Below are 23,327 nucleotides of genomic sequence, written 5' to 3' on the forward strand. Positions count from 1 at the left end.
TAATTTAACTTTCCTCGCCTGTTTGCGAAATGCAGCTTCTCATCAGTGTGGGAAGAAGCAACAATAATTTTCGATCTCAACTGCAATTCATTGCATCACGCAATTTTTCATGTTCATATATTCCCATTTTTATATATTCACAATCTCTGAAACTATGAGGTATATTTTGAAGGGACAACTTGATAAAGGACACATGATGTAAAATTTTTTACCCTGTCAGTTTTTACTTATTAAATAAGAAGCTGACACTAGTTTCTTAACATTTTAGTGACTAGATAATGAATCACATTAAAGCTTACGATACACCTGATAGAGCTTATGATACGCGTGATTCATCGATGACGATTAACAGTTCCACGGTTTCATCAGTATCCACGGGTGGTAAAACACTCGGTTTTGCGTCGTCACTACATGACATTTATACAATTGGAGAAGTCAAAAGCTCATCTAGCAAGAAGATTAGACATGATAGAAGCTCATTTGACGAAAAACTATCAAATGGGAAAATGAGTATTACGTCATCTAATTTGAGAAGAGATAAAAAAACTAAAAGTCATAAGCCGAAACAAAATGGTTGGACGAAGAAGGGAGATCATAATAATACAGTGAAAGAGTTTGGACGGACTTCTAAATGCTCTGCAAACATTATGCCGAAAGAGAATGATCAGCCTAAAAAATGCTCTTCAATTAATATGTCAGATGAGAATGATCGAAGAAAGAATGGCAATACAAATAATAAGCCGAAGAAAAGAAATCACACTAAGATCAAATTACCGACGAAAGAGGTAAGTTGTTTGAGTTTTCTTGTGCTATCTTTTTCTTCAGACGATCTTTCTGTTTTTGATGTACTTTGCTCCCAAAATGCCAAAGTATAAGCTGTGTACTCTTTTGAGGTGCAGTTCTATGAATAAGGGGGTGCAGATCATTGCTCTAGACAAGATTATTGACATCTGTATAACTACAATAGTAGAGGAGCGACGGTTAAAATCAATTGCAATATTAACTGTGTTTAGTGCTAATATCTGACTTGAGGCTGATGTGGCCCTATCCAAGTTTTGCACTCATCGTACCTTAACAGAAGGGCCCTTAGTATAATTTTTAAAGCGCACGTTTGCTTTTTCCGCAAATATTTTACTTCATTACCCGTTCACCCGGAAAACACAAAATAGTTTTTTCGTAGAAATAAATTTGCAAAGAGAGAAAAAGAAACTAAAATTGAACCAGATATAAATTTGAGAAAAAACAATTAAGAAGAAATTTATAGAAAATCGAAAGCGAGATGTGTCATGATAGAGTTTGCTATCAAGGTTATTGCAACAACAAACTGATGATTATTAAGGAGTAAATTAATTCGATTTGAGTGATAGTTCCAGTAGTAATTCAGATCAAATATATATGGTAAATCACGCGCACAAAGTTGTTCGAACCAATGACTAAAGGTCATGTTTCACCAGCTAATTCAGTGATCTTTCAGTTTGAACCGGATAAGAAAAATAATTTTCAGTTCAGTTACGAAAAATCACCAATATTTGCGTAGTCTTCCAATTGATATATGGTTTCTGTTGTTGGACTGTGTATGATTGATTTTGAGATTTCTATGACATAAAGAACCTATTCAATGGCATAAAGACTACTCTGAGGGGATATTTGTATTTTACGAAGCTCCTCTTAAGCCTGGTTGTGATGTGTCTTAGCGAATCTAGTTTTTCTGCTGGCATGCCAGATAAGCGCTTGACAAGAGATTAAACTGTTGGTGCCTGTCCAGCAGCACCACCCACCCCCACCCAAATTAGAACACCTATCCAAACAGTCTCAACGACTGGCTGAAGATCAGAAATCATTCTCTATCAAAAGACAAAGCAACCACATCTACCTTTTCAACATGTACTAATCGGTTTCCCTTGAACCAAATGTAATGGTCGTTGGCACCTAACTACCGTTAACACGCAGCCCAAAATTTTTAAGAGGTACTTTTGTCAGCTTACTGAACTTCAACGAACATTGCCATAAGAGCTGCAAGAAACTCCAAAAGAAGAAACAATGGTCTCATAAAACTTCTTGGCTCAACCTGGGGTTGCTCCAAAGAAACACTCAATGCAAAGACAATTGGGAGGAGTGTCTTGAACTATGAATTTTCCTTTTGGACCCCACTCTAAGGTACACCAATTGGCAGCGCTTTCAAAATAAACAACAATGAGCTAAGAACAACAGCAGGGTGCTTACGAATGAGTGACATTACACAGGTACATGACGAAACAAAAATAAATCCGGTCCGGAAAAACAAAGAATGCTTTCAAAGCAATTTCTTTTCGACTGCTACCAAGATCATAGAGTCGACTATCATACTCAACCATAAAGGTTTAACCGGAACATCAGATCCACACTGGAACATCAGTTCATATTCGAAATTGAACACTTGCTTTTCGTAGAACCAGATGTATGCTCTCACAACTTAGATCCGGGCACTCGATTCATTTAAAAAATTACCATCACAGTGAGCAACAATGTACTCGACGTCTGCCCAAGTTGTTACATAGGACCACACACCACCGAACATCTCTTTAAATGCCGGGTGCACGCTACCTCCTTTGCCATCGAGAGCTTTTGGGAGAATCCCCAAGAAGCTGCCAAACATCTGCATCTTCACACATAATCTCAAATAATGAGATTTTTCCTCGATTTTCGCCATTTACTAGAAATTGTCCGTTCAAATCTGCCATGGAATGAAAAAGTGCTCCGTGTTAAAGTTTTTTAAGAATGCGCATTTGACCGTATCTGAAAATTATTTGACCGTAGCTGAAATGTGTGCTCCATTAGTGTCAACTCGCGGTGTACGATCCGTCAAGTACGGTTTGAATATTTTCGATAAAATGTTCTCAATTCCGGCCAAAGAACATTTTCAAAAAGTAGCAAGGATAGTCGGTTACTGTGCAAGTAGCACAAATTGTTCCGACCATAATCCTTAGTAAATACCAAGTTTTTTCATTTGTTTGTCGTTTTTTGGCGTTTTTTGTTGAAAGAAACTGAACAAAAATTTGGGTAGTAGGTAAATTCAACCGGCATAGTACAATAAGCAAGTTGAAAAACAATTTTTGGTGAAAAATTTTTACCAAAAATGAAGAAAAAGTTCGAAAAGTTTTTTGCAGTTTTTTTCGAAACTTTGATTCCAAAAAGCGCTAGATTACTCAAAATTAACTTTTTTTACGCAAGTAAAACTAAGTTTTTACGTTTCAAATTAAGCTATGGTAAGCTTTTTAACAATTAAAAAAAGACTGCTTGCTCGCTCTGTTCGCTCTAAATAAGACAAAAAAATCAAACCGGTTTTTCTCGACACTGGAAACTTTTTTTGTGGGTTTTAATTGTGGTTCGAATCACGACTGTAAGGATTTTAATATGATATTTTTCTCAAGCCTTTCGATGATTTTTTGTGGAAGCTAATTTTGCGTGGAAAAGAAAAAGAAAAAACTAAAACGTCGGGACAAAAAATTGTGAAACGGAGTCAAATGCTTTTTAAAAGCCAAGATAGGAAACCAAGTCATCCATATTATCGCCGAAGTTCGAATAGCTTTTATCAAGAAAGCCCAGCATGGGTTCGCGTAATGCAAGAATGTCATTTAGTAAAAGCATGCTCTTTGCTGTTAGGTTTATCGCATACTTTATCATGAATAAATTCCACAAAATTCTTTCAAAAATCTTAGAAAATCCGGGTAGAATCGAAATTAAGCGGTAGTTGACTGGCATTGTTAATGCATGGGCAGTTCTTCAAACAGAAAGCCAGGAACATGAGTCAATGATGTGTCTAAATAAAAGACAGATGAGGCCCTCCAGTATGGGTTGTGTTGCGACTGAACAAAATTGTGATTTTCATCAGCTGCGCTGGAGTGTGAACATCAAAAAATGCATGAACAACAAAACAAAATATGAAATGATACAAATGAAAACTACTAACTAAACATATCTTGTGCGTCGAATTTGTGTCAAATAGATTCTTCATTAGGATAGATTTATCGTGTTGCAATTATTCTTCTTAGCATTGTTTTTTATTCGGTAGAAAATGCTGTGATTTTTCCTATGCTAAATTTTGAGCTGCAGCCAGGGGCGGATCTAGGATTTTCTCGAGGGGGGGAGGGGGGGGGGGGATTTCAAAAAAAAATCAAAGTTAGTATATATTGGCGCCAAAGCCAAAGGCGCCTTTAGAAAAATTTTAGGGTCGGTCGGCAAAAAATGGATTTCTGAAAAAGTATAAAAGGGGGACCCTTTGGGTCGGCAGGGGGTCGAATCCCTGAATCCTGATTTGGGTTTCGATGAAGGTGGTTCTATGGATCAGCAGCAGGGGCCTACGGCTGAGCAACTCGAAATGCTCATGATGGCTGTAGGAAATTCTTAATAATTTTGCGAGAAAAACCACCTTTATTTTATCGTAGTCGAGGAAAAAAAAAAATATGATATCTGTGATATGCGCTGTCTACGGAAATAATTTAGACTTTAATTTATAGAATTCGCAGGAGTAAATAACATTGTCTATAGCCGAACATTCACTAATTTTATCAACAAATGTCAGACATAAAAATCAAGAGTTTAAAAATCATATAATTTTCTTTTTGAAATTCGAAAGTTAAAAATTGCCAAACAAAGTTTCTTGGTATATTTGAGTTCATTCGCACTTCAATTTTTTTCAACTTTTGTTTTATTTAATAGACTGGGGGACCATAAGGAAAAGCGACTGGTAGGGGAGGCAATAATTTTTGTCTGATCCAACCCTGATACTAAATTTATTTTTGAAATTTACCGATTCTAAATTTTTTTTAAAAAAATTGTAAAGGTGCTCAATTTGTGACCGAATTTATTAATTTACGATTAAAAACAAATATATTTAGTTAAGTGTTACTTTTAGTATGACTGCGACGCAGAAAGTGCAAAATGTTACTTCCATGAGAACTATAACATGATGCAAGGAATGGAACGAATGAACAACACACCTGAGCCAAGTCAAGAGCAGCTGGCCGCTATCATTGGATTGGTTAGATTTAGTTTCAAAAAAATCATGCTGTTTTTAACCAGGAACACAACACCATTTATTAGCATAGATTCGTATGATGATCTTTTCTGCGCGGATAAATGGTCGTGTTCTTGACTCCAGTCAAATCGATATTCTGACCACTAGCAGATTTAGAGGGGTGGGGGATCGGACTCCTCCTTTATCAGGGACTTGACCCCTGCCGCCCCCCCCCCTAAATCTGCCCCTGGCTGCAGCTAAAGATATATTAAATAATCTGTGCAGTTCAATTTCTGCTAGAGATGCAGTTAGTTTTTTTGGCCCTTGTAAATTTTTATAACTGTCCAAATAAGGAACGTAGTGTGAATAAGCTAGGTATGTCATGATTTTATTGCTGCATCATAAAAATTCTTTGGTCCGGTATAAACTGAATCTAAGTATCGCTCACCTATAACGAATTTGAATCGCAAATTGAGCGAAAAAAGTGATTGACTTTTAAATTCCAAGAGGATTTTAGTTTCCAGATTTCCCACAGGATTTTTAAAAATTCGTACGTGTCTGATTTTCTGGATTTAGGTTATTTTCATCAAAAATGTCCATCATAGAAGCTTCATGAAATTCTCTGAGATCCAAAGTTAAATGCAACAGAAGTTTTCAATGTCAATAGTTTTTTTGGTCTTAAGTTCATGACAGTTTTCCAACTGTCTGTTGGCTATGTTCATCTTAGATTACTTAGATTTAAAAAAAATGTTTCGATTTGGATTCTAAATCAAAGTTTTGGTTTTTTCACTTAAATCGAACTTATATCTAAAAAAAAAAAAACAGATAATTGCTTTTTATTTGTTTCTTTCTTTGGTTTTTTTCATTTAGTGCAGTTGGAGCGTTCAGCGTTCTTGTGCAGAAACCTATTTTGTTTTGTCTGTGTGTTTAGAACTTTCTGGAGGGATTAGAGGTGAGTGTGAGTGAACATGTGATCAAAAGAGTGCGGGTAAGAGATCATAGAGGGGAGACCAGATTGCACAGGGAGAGTAGAAGGGGTCATCTGGAGAAGGTGAAGGAGCTGCTGAAAATGGGCGCTGACCCGAACACGATGGATAACGACAATTTCACTCCCCTACACGAATACAAAGCATTAGAGGTCAGAGGCTATAATATTAGAATTTAAAATTGAATACAAGAAGAGCTGGCTGTTGTGCGAGTAGCACAGAAGGTTCCGACTATACTCACGCTAAAGAAGTTTCTTTAATTGTTAAATAATGCCATGTCGTTTTTTATCATTGCTCTCTGCCATCAGGCAGATCCTCGTCAATTGTTTTATACAGCTGTGGTTTTTATCTTTTTATTGAGACAAATTGGTTCTAAAGCTGGACAAATAATTGTTTCTACAAAATAATATCGTTTAAGTTTCATCAGTAATGTTCGAAGATGGGCGAGCGGAGCAGGACCATGGCGAATAATTAGACAAAAACTCTCAAATTGTCGTTTACAATTTATTACAACAAATTTTTTAAAAGTTGACTTCACTCGTTTTTCATTTTAATTGTTCCAAATGCTGCCCAAATTTTTCTATCTGATACCAAAGATGAAATTCTGCTTCAGAATGTGGAAATTTGCCGTGTCCTCCTGGAACACGGAGCTGACCCTCGGAAATCTGGAGGAATGAGCGAGATGACGCCCTTGCACGTGGCCGTCATGTACAATTACTTAGATGCAATTCCACTCCTCATTCAACATGGGGCAGACATACTCGCAACTGGCATGGTAGGCCAGCATATTTGTTTCTTATACCAACTCAGCTTCCTGAAAGCAATTTTAGGAGTCGCAGCTCGAATTTTTTCAACTACTTCCTTAAATAAACACAGACAGTGAAACAGAGTTCCTTGTGTGGCTCAAAGCCTACTCTCAATTTTTTAAACCGATTTTTCCGAATACGTTAACATCAGCAGCAGATTTAAGGGGGTTTGAGGGTTTAAACTCCCTGGTCGGTCACCTATAAGTCCTGTAGACTTTTGGTACGATATCGATTTTTGGGCGAGCAACCGTAAAATTTACTAAAGGCGCCATCAAAATATTTTAAGAGTTTTTATTGCAGGTTAGTCACGACTGGCCTTTTTTGTCCTTCACATTGGTACCTAAATTTGTATGTAAAAATGTCCGACTCCTATGTTCCTCCGCACCTTCAGTGCTCCAAACGGTATTGGCGTTAAATTTTAGAGCCATATGAATATTAATTTCCAGTGACTAGTAGTTATATGATGGATGAGAGATGTATACATAAATTAGGTTTCGTGTCATTCTCATTGCGGTTTGCAATTTTAATAGATTTTATTGATTGATGTTTTTTGTATTGGCTTCAGTACGACGACGGAGATTTGTTCACCCCGCTGTCTTTTGCGAAAGAGAATGGAAATGGTGAGTTGGTGAAGTTGCTCAAAACAGAATGGAATAAATACCTGCGACCAAAAGAATCGGACAGAATACAATTTAATCACGAAGTTCTGACACCAATTAGAAAGGCGCTACGAGAGACCAATGAAAGATTGATTAAAAGTGATAAAGCGATGAAATGTGTAATAAAGCATATAGTCGTCTCAGCTTTAAGTGCGGAGTCTCAAGTTTTGCTGAACCAGTTTTCGACCAAGTTTGAAATAGAAGTGGATCGTTATTTTGGCGATTCATGTGATGCGCTTGTCGTGGAAAAGAAGTCGACTGGTAGCTATAAAAGGACAAGCAAGTTGATGACTGCCATTGTGAACAACGGAGTGGTGATTGATAAAGGATGGATAGAGGACAGTTTAAACAAGGGAAAGTTGCTTCCATGCGATGACTATTTGGTGGACTCATTCCAACCATACAAGGTCAGTCTAGAACGAGCGATCAGCGAATTGAGACAGGTTGAAGTTATGAAAACATATAGTTGTTTGGACTATTTTTTAACGCCGTTTGAATTTCAATTTGGAGCACAAATTTAAGGTTGTAACATGTTAGGGAAGCTGCATTGCGAACGAGTTAAATAATATGAGAACATTTATTAAGAGTCAATAAACCTGGTTCAGGGTCTTATATAGGTAGCGATAATTGTTTTTCTCTTTTTTCAGGAGAAGTCTAAATTTTGTTCAGGCTTAAGCTGACTTTTTCACGGTTAGACTTCTGGTTTTTTTGAAATTCAGTTCATTTTCTTTGTTGAAAGGAATACAAACTCCACTATCGAACAGCAAAAGTGTAATAGTCACGAAAAACGTGATCGTCTACTAGTTTCGAAATTTTTTTAATCAGATTTCCCTGCGATTTGAAAATTTTACCTATTGATCCAGTTTTCTCAAATTGGGTTAAATTATTTATAAATATTTACAAATATGTTTTCGCTTTTTTGGAAAATTAGTTAAGTTTCGTCGGCTCAGTTTCCGCTTATTAATTATTTTTTGAAATTGCATTAATTGCCGTCGATTGTTTTTAGTTTTTTAAGTTTTTCGTTAAGTCGTGAATTTTTTAAGTTTTTAGATACTTTTTATGTTGCATCGCTTAAATACGAGACTTCACATAAAGCGAAGTGGTGTTTGTTTGTTTGAGGACAGTATCAAGCGAGCCAGAAAAGCACACAATGAGAGCAAGAAACTATTTTCTGGTTTGCATGCATTCGTGAGTTCAACTCTGGGCTCGGAGCTCAAATCTGAAGCTGGACAAAGCTGTGAAATTGCTCTGGTGAATAAAATTCTAACTTCAGGTGGCGCAAAAATCCTTCCTCGGGAACCTAAACCGACTTCGTTGTTTGGCAATGAAATTTCACTAGCATGTGGATGCCCCAAGCGTGAATTTGTGGCAGAAGACTCACCACTCAGTGATATGGGAGTGTTTGTGGTCACTGGAACTGTCATCGACGGGGAAGAAGATAAAAAATACAAGCCAGTTTTCCCTGGACTGTACCACGTGACTACTAGCTGGCTGTACGATTGCGTCGTTGCTTTCGCTATACAGTAGAAAAAATCATGTGCGAAACTACCGAATTGTAATTCTAAGATCGATAAATATATATCAAATGTCGATAATGAATGAATTCAACTTGTCATGAATGAACTTGTGAATATGAACCTGATTCGAAAAAAAAACAATGGAATTGGAATGAACAATATAATGTGATTACGTGTAAATGAACATATTTTTATATCCTGAATGAGTTTGACTTGTTTCTGCCGTGTGGTCTTTTTGATAGCAGACTTCTTACCCATATATTTGAAAAATTTATGAAAAAACTAAGAATCCAGAAAAGTTATGTATTCCAAAAATTAATACTACTTTTTTTACAATTATACCACTAAACATATTTTTTACCCGGTTATAGATGTCTTTATCTATTTTTGATGATTCCGCTGGCAAAATTTTTACCCAGTTTAGGATACCCGGTGGGGCGTTTATATCTTCACGTCCATTTTCGGCTCTTTTTTCTTCCCTGGGACCTGCAATTTTTTTAAATAAATTTAGCGTTCGCATTATCCGATTGTTATGAAAATTGACTTGCGGACGATATAGGCAATGACAAACTTATTCGGTCTTCATACTAACGTGGTAAAACCACTGGTTGCTTCATAAATTTGACGCTCATGCGAGGTAGGGGACAATAAAAAGACTATTTTTCTTTTCTAGTGGCTTGATTGTTGATTCTGAAGCTCACTTTTTGAATGTTATGTTCCAAGTGCAGCTCAAATAACGCCCTTCGATACAGAATTTAAGTTGGTGCTAGATAAAGCACATCACTGCGGAATAAAAAATATCCAATAAGCTGGTATTATTAACATGCTTGATAACTTTTGTACAATCCAAATTGTTGATGGAATAGTCCGAAACTCAATTACGAAGTAATCTTGAAGTTGGAAGTTTGTGTATGGGTCATTTTCATAATGTACCTCCAGTTATTTAGTTTATTTGATATCATAATTTTTCTGTTGAACTGAAACAATTGTGCAGTTTTTGCGTTATATATTGTTAGATCACAGTAATTTGTGTTAGTTGTTTTTAGTTGTTTCAATGGATCCTCCTTTGATTCGTTTCAGTATTCTGAAGTTGATCACTGCTTGATGGAATCATTTAACGCCCCCTTTTGGGTACAGTGAGTTTTTTGCCATAGACTTTATCCTGAAGTGAAAGTCTTGCTTGGTGAACCACAAACCCCAATTAACTTTTGTATTCCGAGGCCCTGTATCTGGTTCCAAGGCAACATGAATACAGCTGGTTGAGTCTCGATTTGTTTGAAAGTAGCAAAATATTGAAGATGTCAAAATTTATTGTGATGATTTTACACATTGACCCTGGATGATACTTGTGCTGTTGTGCTTTGAATACATGGACAAAATGTATTATGTTTAGAAAATGTTTAGATTTAGAAATTTTGATTTATTGCTCAATGGAATTTTTCCTTGATTTTTGTTCTTTAAATTCAATTGGCATTGGAATGAAGCTTTGGCGCACTGTGTTCGACAATACAAAGGTTGGTGGTATGAATTCGAAATTATTATATCAGTTTTTTCCCCTAAAATCACAAGGATTTAGGAAAGCTCTTGAAGCACTTAAGGGTTGGTTGTTCAAAGCTAGCTAGCTAATAGATCTATTTCCAGGCAGCTTGAGCTTAATCATGGATCTGTTGAGCAGAGTGTTCGAAACGGATACAAATCAGAACAAATGCTGCCAAATTCAGACCATTTATCTACGGGGGAAAGTACCACCACACGAGCTGTAAGCTCATCACGGCGAACCGCTGTTGTGCCCGTTTAAGAACTACATGCAATTTTTTTTTGGTTAGTTTTCTGAGCTGGGTAATGTTGCTTCACCCTCAAGCACGGATCATGGTGGGCCTCGAACATCCGACCTTTCGATTGAGAGGCGGAGACGTAACCACTTCACCACCGCTCCCCCGAGAAGGCAGACAACCTAGTACACATACAGGCAAGGACAAATTTATCAACTAAATCTTTGTAAACAGTTTATGCTTCGAAAACCTCACCCCTCTGCTCTCCGAACAAGTTCAATCAATATTAATTGCATACTCAATCCGCAGATTTAACCTCATTTTTACTCGAGCCTGGCGTAATGTGCTAGTACAATGCAATTTTTTTACGACCTAAGCCGCAAATGAAAAAGCTACTTTTCGTGGTATTTTTGAGCAGTGGGTTGCATTAGCAATATAATGTCATGTTGCATATTTACAGAAGCTTAGCGTAGTGTGATAGTACAATGCAACTTTTTTTTTCCAAGGTAAGTCACAAATAAATGCTACTTTTCGTGCCTTTTTTGAAGCAGCAGGCTCCATAAGCATTATGAAGCCATGTGCTTAGAGATTTTAGTTTTAGTTAACACAGTTGATGCGTTTTTCACTCTCTAATTGAATCGAGAACTCTAATCGTTTCATGCTACCAAATAATAAATTTTACAATTCAATATACTTTGCGAGATTTTTGAAATGCATAATTTGTTCGCAATTTGGTTTAATACGTTCTTATGTATTTGCACTTGCGAAGCAAAGTGTTATGGTACGATATAGTACGATTTTTTTCCAACCTAAGTCGCAAATAGTGATGCGACTAAGTTGCAAATATCGTTTCGACTTAAAGCAACAATATTTGCTGCATCGAAGTGGCATGATAGTTTGTTTGTTGCTTCTTTACAGCTTATTGATATCATGTGCTTTGACATTCGAATAGTTATAAGTTTACACAGTTGATGCATCTTTAATTCATCAAGTGAATTTCGGTTTCAAAAGTTTTCTAACTCAATATATCTTGCAATTATTTGAAATGGATAATTTGTACATAATGTGGTTTTATAATTTGCAATTCAGTACATGCAATATTGTATCTGTTTGAATTTGGTGCTATTTTTGCTGCATCGGTTTGCAATTTATTAGCATATGTTGCTGCGTTATTGGCTGCTAGTTTTTTGGGATTTCAAGCATCCGTGGCTGAATGGTTGGTGCGTGAGACTCACTTGCTAGGTCGCAGATTTTTGTTAATTCGAGTTTTTGCAAATTTGAGGCTTATTTCTAGTTTTTCTCCAATTGATAGAGCTGCTTTGCGATAGGTCGTGTTCTCGCTACTATTTGCGAAGCGCAGCTCTGCTTCTGTGTAAATATAAGGGTGGTTACCTCTATTTAACTGCATTCCAAATTATTACTTGCAAAATTGGAGTTTTCGTGCTGTTTAATGCTCCCGAATCTTTTTCGCTTTCTCGCTCATGTTTGCAAAGTTGAATTTTCACCTCTCTGTTAATAATTTTAAATTATTATTAGTTTTGTTTGATCTACTAAACAATCCCTCCCTTTTCGAAGTACTTAAAAATGTCTTTTCTTTCTATGCGTGAATTTTCCTTTCGTTTTACTTTATATTTTCAATTTTTTTGCCAATAAAAACTTTATTATTTTTTTTCATTGCAATGGTCTTGATTTTACAATTATTTACCAACGGTTAGGTTCTCAATTTTACTTACCTTAGAATTTATTTCAAATTTTCATTAAGGCTAGTCAAAGTTAATTTTATTTAAAAAAATCAAAAATGGGACATTGTAGATCCGTTATTAAGAGTCGATGAAATTAGTTCAGTCTCTTTTGTAGGTCGTGACGTTTTCCTTATTCAGTTAAAATCTTAAAATTTATTTCGGCTTGAATTTTTTCCGCAATCTGATGTTTGATTTGTTTTAATTTTCAGTTTAGTTCATTTTTTGAAAGAAATGCTTACTGGGCTATCGACAAAAAATAAAGTCTCGACAGTCGAATTTAACCTAAATTTTTTAATCTAAGATTAAGCAAAACAAAAAATTACTGTTGATCCAGTTTTCTCAAATTGAGTTACTTTTTGCGAAAAATTGTCAATCACAAATTGTCCTAGAAATTCAATGAGCTTTAAGGAGGCCATCATTTTTTTCTTTGAATTTCGAAAGTTGAGATTGTTTCAAATCGGTTAAAGTCAAGTCAAATTTCTTTTAAATTGCAAAAAATGGGAAATTACTCTCTAATAAAGAAATTGAAGTGATGCAAAAAAACGTGGTTGTTTTTTAATTCAAAAGTAGATTTTATTTTGTAATCTGCTGGAGAAATGAAGAAAATATCCGGTTTTTTTAGTTTGGGTTTTTCTGAATATTCCAAAACAATGATCCGTGATCCTTTTTAATCAATCATGATTATTTTTCATTTTTTTGCTCACTGGCGCGTGTGAAATCAAATCGGCTTGCTCGCCTCAAGTTATTTGCTGAAATTCCCACTAATTTGTCTTGTATTCGCCGTCAGAAGTCATCTTGACAGTGGGGTCGAATGACAGAAAATTGATATCTAAAATAAGATATCAAAAATATTATAAAATTATGAAAACTGGAACAACTTGAATGATTACAAATTCTGACATTTTTTTTTGTAAAACTAAGATTTTTTTTAAAATTCTAAGTTCACACACAAAAATTCTAATTCACTTTTGCGCCTTCTTTGTAGTTTTTTATCCAAAATTTATCAAAGATAGGAAAGCTCTTGAAGCAAGGATAGGAAAGCTCTTGAAACAAGGATTTAGGAAAGGTCTTGAAGCACTTAAGTGTTGGTTGCTCAAAGCTAGCTAGCTAATAGATCTATTTCCAGGCTGTTTGAGCTTAATCATGGATCTGTTGAGCAGAGTGTTCGAAACGGATACAAATCAGAACAAATGCTGGCAAATTAAGACCATTTATTCACGGGGGAAAGTACCAACACACGAGCTGTACAGCTTATCACGGCGAACCGCTGTTGTGCCCGTTTAAGAACTTCATGCAATTTTTTTTGGTTAGTTTTCTGGGCTGGGTAAGGTTGCTTCACCCTCAAGCAACGAGCACGGATCATGGTGTGCGTCGAACATCCGATCTTTCGATTGGAAGGTAGAGACGTAACCAATTCACCACCGCTCCCACGAGAAGGCAGACAACCTAGTACACATACAGGCAAGGACAAATTTATCAACTTAATCTTTGTAAACAGTTTATGCTTCGAAAACCTCACCCCTCTGCTCTCCGAACAAGTTCAATCAATATTAATTGCATACTCAATCCGCAGATTTAATCCTCATTTTTACTCGAGCGTGGCGTAATGTGCTAGCACAATGCATTTTTTGTACGACCTAAGCCGCAAATGAAAAAGCTATTTTTCGTGGTGTTTTTGAGCAGTTGGCTGCATTAGCAATATAGTGCCATGTTGCATATTTACAGAAGCGTAGCGTAGTGTGATAGTACAATGCAACTTTTTTTCCAAGGAAAGTCGCAAATAAATGCTACTTTTCGTTGATGTTTTGAAGCAGCATTCTGCATAAGCATTATGAAGCCATGTGGTTAGAGAATTTATTTTTAGTTAACACAGTTGATGCTTTTTTCACTCTTTAATTGAATCGAGAACTCTAATCGTTTCATGCTACCAAATAATAAATTTAACAATTCAATATACTTTGCGAGATTTTTGAAATGCAGAATTTATTCGCAATTTGGTTTAAAATGGTTTCTTATGTATTTACACTTGAGAAGCAAAGTGTTATGGTACGATATAGTACGATTTTTTTCCAACCTAAGTCGCAAATAGTGATGCGACTAAGTTGCAAATATCGTTTCGACTTATAGCAGCAATATTTTCTGCATCGAAGTGGCATGATAGTTTATTTGTTGCACCTTTACAGCTTATTGATATCATGTGCTTTGACATTCGAATAGTTATAAGTTTACACAGTTGATGCATCTTTAATTCATCAAGTGAATTTCGGTTTCAGAAGTTTTCTAACTCAATTATCTTGCAATTATTTGAAAAGGATAATTTGGACATAATGTGGTTTTATAATTTGCAATTTATTACATGCAATATTGTATGTTTGTATTTGGTGCTACTTTTGCTGCATCGATTGGCAATTTATTAGCATATGTTGCTGCGTTATTGGTGGCTAGTTTTTGGGGATTTTAAGCATCCGTGGCTGAATGGTTGGTGCGTGAAACTCACTTGCTAGGTAGCAGATTTTTGTTAATTCGAGTTTTTGCAAATTCGAGGCTTATTTCTAGTTTTTCTTTAATTGATAGAGCTGCTTTGCGATAGGTCGTGTTCTCGCTAGTATTTGCGAAGCGCAGCTATGCTTCTATAAATATAAGGGTGCTTACCTCTATTTAACTGCATTCCAAATTATTACTTGCAAAATTGGAGTTTTGGTGCTGTTTAAAGCTCTCGAATCTTTTTCGCTTTCTCGCTCATGTTTACAAAGTTGAATTTTCACCTCTCTGTTAATTATTTTAAATTATCATTAGTTTTGTTTGATCTACTAAACAATCCCTCCCTTTTGGACGTACTTAAATTTTTTCTTTGCGTGAATTTTCCTCTCGTTTTACATTTTTTCAGTTTTTTTGCCTATAAAAACTTTATTAATTTTTTTTTCATTGCAATGGTCTTGGAATTACAGTTATTTACCAACATTTAGGATCTCAATTTACTTACCTTAGAATTGTATTTCAAATTTATATCAAGGTTAGTCAAAGTTAATTTCATTAAAAAATCAAAAATGGGACATTGTAGAAGTTTTTTCCGCAGTCTGATGTTTGATTTGTTTTAATTTTCAGTTCAGTTCATTTTTTGAAAGAAATGCTAACAGGACTATCGACAAAAAATAAAAAGTTCACCGAAAACAGGTTCGATTTCAAGTTTCGGCAGTCGAATTTAACCTAAATAATTTAACCTAAGATTAAGCAAAACAAAAAATTAATGTTGATCCAGTTTACTCAAATTGAGTTACTTTTTGCGAAAAATTGTCCATCACAAATTGTCCTAGAAATTCAATGAGCTTTAAAGAGGCCATCATTTTTTTCTTTGAATTTCGAAAGCTGAGATTGTTTCAAATCGGTTAAAGTCAAGTCAAATTTCTTGTGAATTGCAAAAAACGGGAATTTACTCTCCAATAAAGAAATTGAAGTGATGCAAAAAAACGTGGTTGTTTTTTAATTCAAAAGTAGATTTTATTTCGTAATCTGCTAGAGAAATGAAGAAAATATCCAGTTTTTTTGGTTTGGGTTTTTCTGAATATTCCAAAACAATGATCCGTGATCCTTTTTAATCAATCAAGATTATGTTCTATTTTTTTTCTCACTGGCGCGTGTGAAATCAAATCGGCTTGCTGGCCTCAAGTTATTTGCTGAAATTCCCACTAATTTGTCTTTAGTTTTGGCGATTTTATAGCATGTTCTCTGCTTTATTTGTGGCTAGTGTTTGTGATGTTTTAAGCGTCCGTGGCCGAGAGGAAGGGGCGTGGGACGTCAAATCTCGAAGTCGCGGGTTCCAATCTGACACTGCAAAAATTTTACCTATTCGAGGCTTATTCCTAATTCTCGTACTTCACTTTGTAGAGCTGCTTTTTTGTCGTTAACTCGCTAGTATTTGTGAAGCAAATCTTTGCCTCTGTGCCCAAATTATTACGATGAAAAATCAGTGTGGCTGCTTTTGCTTATTACATCCCAATTGTTGTTTCAGTGTCAAACTGCGCAATTAGGGACAAATTTGTGCTTTTGTGCATTTTAAAGCTCCTTTTTTGTCGCTTTCTCGCTTGTCTGAGCGAATTTGCAGCTCCGACTTTGTGTCGAAAAGCAGAGTGAATTAGTACATGTTAGAGCAGGAAGTACCTGTGAGCAAGGATGTTACCCTCAATTAATTGAAACGCAATGAAGTGCATTTAATTAACGGCAATTATTGAGGGTAAGATGAATTACATATCACTGAGAGAGGGAAGGGATCAATTAATTGCGAGTTGAAAATTAAATAGCCAGTTTTTTTCGCAAACTTATCTTGCCTTTTTGCCACTGAACCTCGAGAAACGATTTTTTTTGCAGTAACTCGGACATCTGGCATGAGAGATTACTGGCTGCGACAGGTTCTAGAAATTTAGAAACTTGACTAAATTTTTTCTATCATAACTTTACTTGCACTGTACAACTTAATTTCTCAGCCTAACTTCCGTTTTTCACAGAAAAAGGTTTTCAGGTAAATGCAATGATGGAGAGTTCAGAAATTACCCTACCCAACAATGCAGGGAAAGCTAAAAAGGGTAGGGCACTTATTACGGGTGCAGCCCTGCCTCAGGGCATGAAGTACCTCTGAGATATTTAGTGCCTGTGAGTTAATGAGCGTGTAAAAAATAGCGGCGAGCATGAAGGGTGGGAAATAGGGGTGAAATGGGTGAAGGGAATGGGAGAAAATGATTAAAAATTTTCAAGAATGTAATGTTTTATGGGGCTAGACGTATATAGAGTAATTAATCTCGCTATAAGTCGTGCTCATGTCGTATTGGTTACCTTCAAAATTTCAGTTACGCTTCAACAAAAAGTTTGCTGTCGTTGAATGCATATATGCAGGCTTGAATTTTTTTCTTCATCTACTCTCTTCGGAAAACAAATACTTAAAATAGCAAAATGAGAAAATTCATCGATTTAGTTTCAAATCTGAGCCAAAATATCATCGAATGGTTTCAAATTTGAAACAGCTCCAACAGTTAAGCATTTCCTAACAGAGCATGAGTTTACGAGAAAAAAAATGTTCTGGTTTGTAGCGGTACTGCAACAAAACCGTAAGTAAACCAAAAAAGTCCTAGCCAAGTGTTAGAATATACGAGCAGTGTTTCAGCACGATTTCTGAAAGGGAACCCGATTTATGATTAAAATTAGGTTGACCTCTCATTTGAAGGAACAGCTGCTATATTATACAATTTTTGAGAATTTGTTTGAGCGTGGATCCATTCAAGCCGTAGAAATATAGTCAAGTAAGGCGAAATCTTTCAATTGTATTTAGTCTTGATTAACTTTCATTAAAAATTGTACTAAGTTTCAGTTTGGAGAAAAAATCACTGGAAGCTGCTTGTCACCCAGATTTCATCGATAACTTGCTCTCATCTCTGCATATTCGCTAAGATCACAAAGTGAACTTGAATTTGCATCTTTAAACTGTTGAGATTTTTTCATTACATATCCATTATTTTTTTTTTATAAAACAACCATTCAACATTATATTGATGTAGTTATTTATACAACATTGCATACAAGCTATTTTTAATTGTAGATTTAAAAAGTTGTCACATGTTTTGGCTTTTTCTAAGCGACCGGGCAGTAGTAGTCACTCTGCACGGTGGCATGCATATTGTCCACTTCTACCCCTAGAGAGGCCAGCAGTCCCTTCAGATCAGCGATGACGTCATCAGGGAGGGAGCTGGTCCTGGATAGTATCCATGCATTCACTGAGCCTAGACCGCCCTCACTGTCACAGGAGTAGATCACTGCATAGGAGGAGAGGTCCAGACTGAAATGAGTCCTAGCAACTGATTGATTAGTAAGAAACTTTTTCGCCTTCAAATTGGCTTTTAAATTAAACAAGACTGCTCGTATCAGGGCGAAGCCCTGAATGTTCCGACTGCCTTTTAAGGTTTATGGAGCAGTAATAACTTTAAAAAATTAAATGAAATAAAATAAAATGAATTTTTTTCTTCTAAAATTTGAATTTTTTTAAATGAAAATCATCGCCCCACACGCCATATAAAATACAAAAGGATAGATTTCGTTCCTCGTAGCAAATGAATTATGGCAAATAAGCTTCGTTCAACCAATTTGGAACGATTTCTAAGACGGATTAAATCTCCGCTTACGCGTTAATAGCTCGAATTATATCGCGCGTTTTAATTGTCCTAAATTAGTCAAAATGGCCAAAATGGCAACTTTTAAACCCTCATAAATTTACGAAAAATGATGACAGGTAAAATATCGTTTCAAATTTAAGCTCAGGACAACAATACCTTTTGAATGATATAAAAAAAATCCGTGAAAAATGGCTAGTTAAAAAGTCGAAATTTGTCTGAAGAAAAAAAACCCACCCCGAGCACAAATATTCCGTTACTTTCGTATCGAAGGTCGGAACAATAACACATCATGTATACTTTTTTCTTAAATATTCGAAGTCGGAGTTTTTGTGCTACTTGCGTACTGTTTTTAATTAAAGGAATTTCGACATGTTTTGTAAAAGAAATTTTTATAGGAATTTGTTTGATAAAACAGAAGGTCACAAATTTTTTAAACATTTTCTAGAAGTTCAATCGTTATGGTTCTCAACTAATCTTCTTTTGCAATTGTCAGTACATTGAACAGCAAAAATTGGAAATGTTTGAATACAATGTTTATAAAAATATCTTTAGTCTAATTTGATCAAAATTCTAACTCTCTCATTCAGATCATGCCCGCATCCAAGTCTAGGCGTAAGCAATCGATTATTACGGATATTAAGTTAATTATTTGACAATTGTAATTGATTGAAATGACAAAAATTTTGCGTTTAAAGGATTTATGATCAATTATAATCGTGATATTGTCCAATATCATGGATTGTTATCATCGATTAATTTTGATTATAATTCAAACAAAAAATACTTCAAATCAATTATGACTAATTATAACAATTTACAATCTCTTAGTTTGCCAATATTTGATCACACCAGTAGTATATTTTAATTATATCCCATGGTTTATTATTTAACTGTAAATAACAAATCCCTATGAACGATATGTCTTTTTTGATATGTCACATTTTGATTCATCTGAAAATAAAAATTCACCACGAAACAAAAGTTTCACAGAGATCCTTTCATTTTAGCTGAAAATTTCCCGCAGTAGGTGAAAAATAGATCTTCCGTTTACATAATGAAACTAAAGCAATGTGCTGACTTTTTGGTAGTCAAAAAAACTAAAAATGTGCATCATTAAGCAACCTCAATGGAAAAATGGAATAACAAAAAAGTATTAATTTGGTATGATTTGAAAATTTTTGGAACAAATTTTCGGATTTTTCTTTTTAGCCAATGTCTACAAAAAGTATAAAGTATAGACATTTTAGATACAAGCTCAAAGACAAAATGGGCACACAAAAAGCATTATAATCGATTATAATTGATTATGAGTAAATTTTTGTGCACAAAGTATGAATTAGAAATTGGGAGAAAGAATAACCGATCATAATCAATTTTAATCGATTATAATTGAATCGAAAAATTTATGGATTAATAATTGTTTATACTCGACTAAAATGTAATATAGTTGATCATAATTTGATTTCAAAAATAGAGATTTAAATCGGTTTTTATATAATTAAAAACAATTTTTACTCAGTTTTAGTGAAGCTATTACTGAAATCATAAAATAATTGATGAGTAATGCTGAAAACTGGAAGCGAGTGAAAATTCTTTGGAAAAAACTTTGACCTCTTATTACACTTGCAGAACCAACTGCCTTTTAGTGTGAGGTAATATTGTGTAACCTTGACTTTTCAGCAGCTAATTCTCGTTCTAAATGCAATGCTCAATTCCGCTAATTGCTTTTGTTTTTTAATTGTTCACATTCAATGTAGCCCTATTATATTTTACTAGCTCTCACTATAAAATGAGCAACGCAAGTTTCAAAAAGTTTTTCGTGTCCTGTTTTTATTTATTTCCGTCTCACCTTTGTAGAACTTTTGTTAAACAATCAATAGGATAGAGAACAAGACTGCTCGTATCAGGGCGAAGCCCTGAATGTTCCGACTGCCTTTTAAGGTTTATGGAGCAGTAATAACATTAAAAAATTCAATGAAATAAAACAAAATGAACATTTTTTTAATGAAAATCATCCCCCCACACGCCATATAAAGTACAAAAGGATAGGTTTCGCTCCTTGCAACAATTCAATTATGGCACATAAGCTTCTTCTGACCAATTTGGAACAATTTCTAATACGAATTAAGTCTCCGCTTACGCGTTAATAGCGCGAAATATATCGCGCGTTATTTGTCCCAAATTGGCCAAAATGGCAATCTTTAAACCCCCGTAACTTTACGAAAAATGATCACAGGTAAAATATCGTTTCAAATTTAAGCTCAGGACAACAAAACCTTTTGAATGATATTAAAAAATTCCGTCAAAAATGGCTAGTTAAAAAGTCGAAATTTGTCTGAAGAAAAAAAAACCCACCCCGAGCACAAATATTCCGTTACTTTCGTATCGAAAGTCGGAACAATAATGATTTAATTTCTTCTCTGCAAAATGCTAAAATTGAATTGAAGATGATATATTTGTGTCTATAATTATCATAGAATATCTCTTATTCAACGAAGAGCGTATTTAACCGATCTTTTCTGTCACCCAATAAATTTTTTTCAATTTTTTTTGAGCAAATCGAGTAAAATTAGGAATTTCTTTTAGAATTCTGATTGAGTAAATATACGTTCCAATAGTTAACTAGCCTGATGATGTTGTAGTTGGGAGCTGTGGCGCTCTGGGATGGGTATCCGAAGAAAGAGACGATCAAGGCAGCCAGAGGGGGGTTGGGCTGGATGGCCATGCCCACTATGCCAGAGTAGCCATCTACCCACCCGTAGCCAGTGTTGTTCACTTGCACATAGGTGCCTTAACAAGTAACAAAATGAAGTTGACTTAAATATATTTGTTCCGACCACTAAAACCGTGGAGGAATCTTGCCTTCGGGTGTGGTTTAATTTTTAAATATTTTTTTCCACGCAAAATCAGGTGCCACAAATGATCATTTATCCAATTACGCTTCTTTTTATTAGAAAGGAGAAAACTCTTCGAATATCCCTTATTTACTAAAACTATCGAATATGCCTAATCTAGTTTTTTTGATTCCGTGGCCGCAACTTTCTTTCCCACATGCAAAGCAAACCGGCCAACCTTTTTCACTTTTGCTCGGTTTTTTTAGCCATTTTCTTGAAAAACTTGACTCGGTATTGTCTGAGGTTCATTTTTTGACATTTTAAAGTACAATACTTGAACGCTATGTTGATTCCGATTATTCAAATAACAGGCAACCAGGCACAAGAACAAGCTATTCGATCTAATTTGAAAAAGAGAGATGATAACATGTAAAAATAAGCTTCCGTTATGGAAAATATTCGAACTTGTTTTGTAAAATAGGCTAACCATATGGGCTGTTTTCCAGTGTGTAGGTTGCAAAGACACACTCCTGTCCCACTTCGAAGTTGGGCACCCTGTATATCTCGTACCATCTGCCCATGTAGTCTGCCAGATTGGGCAGGTCCACTATCAACCCACTGATGTCCGGACACTCGCCGATGAAGGGGGCAGCCAGAGTCAGAGTCAGAGTCAGAGTCAAGTTGAGACCCAAGAGGCTCACAAATAGGGATTGGACACCTGAGAACATCTTTATTGATGTTTCAATTTCAGCTGGTTGTTTTACAAATGCTGAACGATTGCTGATTGAGTGAACAATTGATGATATGATAACTTAAACACGTATGATCTTTAATTGATGTTAGCATTTCTTATGTTTGCGGAAGCTGTAATATTTCTTCTTGTTGTGTACTGTATGCCATTAATAGAGCAAAATTCTCAGGTGTCAATGACCTATTAGACACGGCATTTTCTTAAAGTGCGCTTTTAATATCACCAAAAAGCCATCTGTTTTCCAATTAGACCAAAAAAGCGTAAAATATTTCATTTTATTAAGAAATATAGAGATGCCTGTCTGAGACAGGAATGGAGCAGAGCGCCGAAACAGAACACCGCAACCATGCTACTCTTAAAATTGATTTAGTGCTCTCTTAACCTTCCTGTGGCGAGGTTCTTTTAGTATTGCTTAAGTATTCAACTATTTAGGTTTTATTTGCCCTGAACTCCGACTAAATGGGGACCGTAAAAACATATTTTTTCAAGGGGACATATTTTTTATAAGGGGACATATTTTTTCAATAAACCTTTTATAGTTTCTTCACGCTCATTTTTTTGTGATTTTGAGTTAACATTTATATTCAGGCGGCTTTTCAAATTTATTCGCCAAATGAAGCGCAGAGTGTGCTCTCTCACTGCAAAGCTGGAAGTGGCACTGAGCTAATAAGTTGGTTAGTTCAAAATTGGATTTTTGTAAACCATTTATTACTAAGATGTATTACTTGGTTAAATTTTCTGCGCCGGACAAATTTTATGCGCCGAATTAAAGCTTTTTCTTTATGATGACTCGGTCTGTTTTAAGTATCTGCGAAAGTTTTTTGTCTTGGCTCGTGGACTGTGTAAGTGTTTGCCTATAATGCGGCAGATAGTTGGTTCAATATGTGCTGATTCGCCTGTGTAAACCAGTTGAGTGTGCAGTTATTTTTTTTACTCTGTACTCTATCTCAACAGCTCAATAGAGAACCTGAACTTCTCTTTAATCACATATCACTATGATGTGCTAGGACTGTCTAGAATTCAACTATGCAATGTGAAGAATGGGCAAAAATTAGGAGCCAGTGACTTCTGCAGTTGTTTTGCAGTTCGTTTCCATGATTCCAGAA

General features: G+C 35.4%; 2 protein-coding genes across 4 annotated transcripts; one reads left to right on the forward strand and one right to left on the reverse strand.

The window, feature by feature from the left end:
* The first annotated feature begins 271 nt into the window (after positions 1-271).
* On the forward strand, positions 272-9,212 carry LOC134848273 (BRCA1-associated RING domain protein 1-like). Of its 3 annotated transcripts, none has more exons than XM_063865659.1 (6): positions 272-785; positions 4,895-5,020; positions 5,928-6,134; positions 6,596-6,757; positions 7,354-7,854; positions 8,567-9,212. In XM_063865659.1, exons 1-6 carry the CDS (start codon positions 279-281, stop codon positions 8,972-8,974), a joined length of 1,911 nt encoding a protein of 636 aa, XP_063721729.1. In that variant the 5' UTR covers positions 272-278; the 3' UTR covers positions 8,975-9,212. The 3 variants fall into 3 exon arrangements, with proteins under 3 accessions (XP_063721729.1, XP_063721730.1, XP_063721731.1); XM_063865660.1 differs by having other exon boundaries at positions 8,721-8,897; XM_063865661.1 differs by having other exon boundaries at positions 8,572-8,711.
* Positions 9,213-18,017: 8,805 nt separating this feature from the next.
* LOC134847984 (apolipoprotein D-like) lies at positions 18,018-22,255 on the reverse strand. Its single transcript, XM_063865302.1, has 3 exons — positions 21,958-22,255; positions 21,264-21,426; positions 18,018-18,302 (listed from the first exon to the last, which is right to left on the reverse strand). The coding sequence occupies exons 1-3, from the start codon at positions 22,196-22,198 to the stop codon at positions 18,098-18,100; spliced, it is 609 nt and encodes a 202-aa protein (XP_063721372.1). The 5' UTR covers positions 22,199-22,255; the 3' UTR covers positions 18,018-18,097.
* Positions 22,256-23,327: the final 1,072 nt, after the last annotated feature.

This window comes from Symsagittifera roscoffensis, chromosome 6 (genome assembly GCF_963678635.1).
Source record: "Symsagittifera roscoffensis chromosome 6, txSymRosc1.1, whole genome shotgun sequence".
In the NCBI taxonomy this organism is placed as follows: domain Eukaryota; kingdom Metazoa; phylum Xenacoelomorpha; order Acoela; family Convolutidae; genus Symsagittifera; species Symsagittifera roscoffensis.

Coding starts and splice junctions, on each gene's coding strand:
- LOC134847984 (XM_063865302.1), bottom strand. CDS start 22,198: ATGTTCTCAGGTGTCCAATCCCTATTTGTGAGCCTCTTGGGTCTCAAC. Junction 21,427..21,957: donor ACTGGAAAACAGCCCATATG/GTTAGCCTATTT, acceptor TTACTTGTTAAG/GCACCTATGTGCAAGTGAAC. Junction 18,303..21,263: donor CCCAACTACAACATCATCAG/GCTAGTTAACTA, acceptor GACTCATTTCAG/TCTGGACCTCTCCTCCTATG.
- LOC134848273 (XM_063865659.1), top strand. CDS start 279: ATGAATCACATTAAAGCTTACGATACACCTGATAGAGCTTATGATACG. Junction 5,021..5,927: donor TGGCCGCTATCATTGGATTG/GTTAGATTTAGT, acceptor CTGTGTGTTTAG/AACTTTCTGGAGGGATTAGA. Junction 6,758..7,353: donor ACATACTCGCAACTGGCATG/GTAGGCCAGCAT, acceptor TATTGGCTTCAG/TACGACGACGGAGATTTGTT.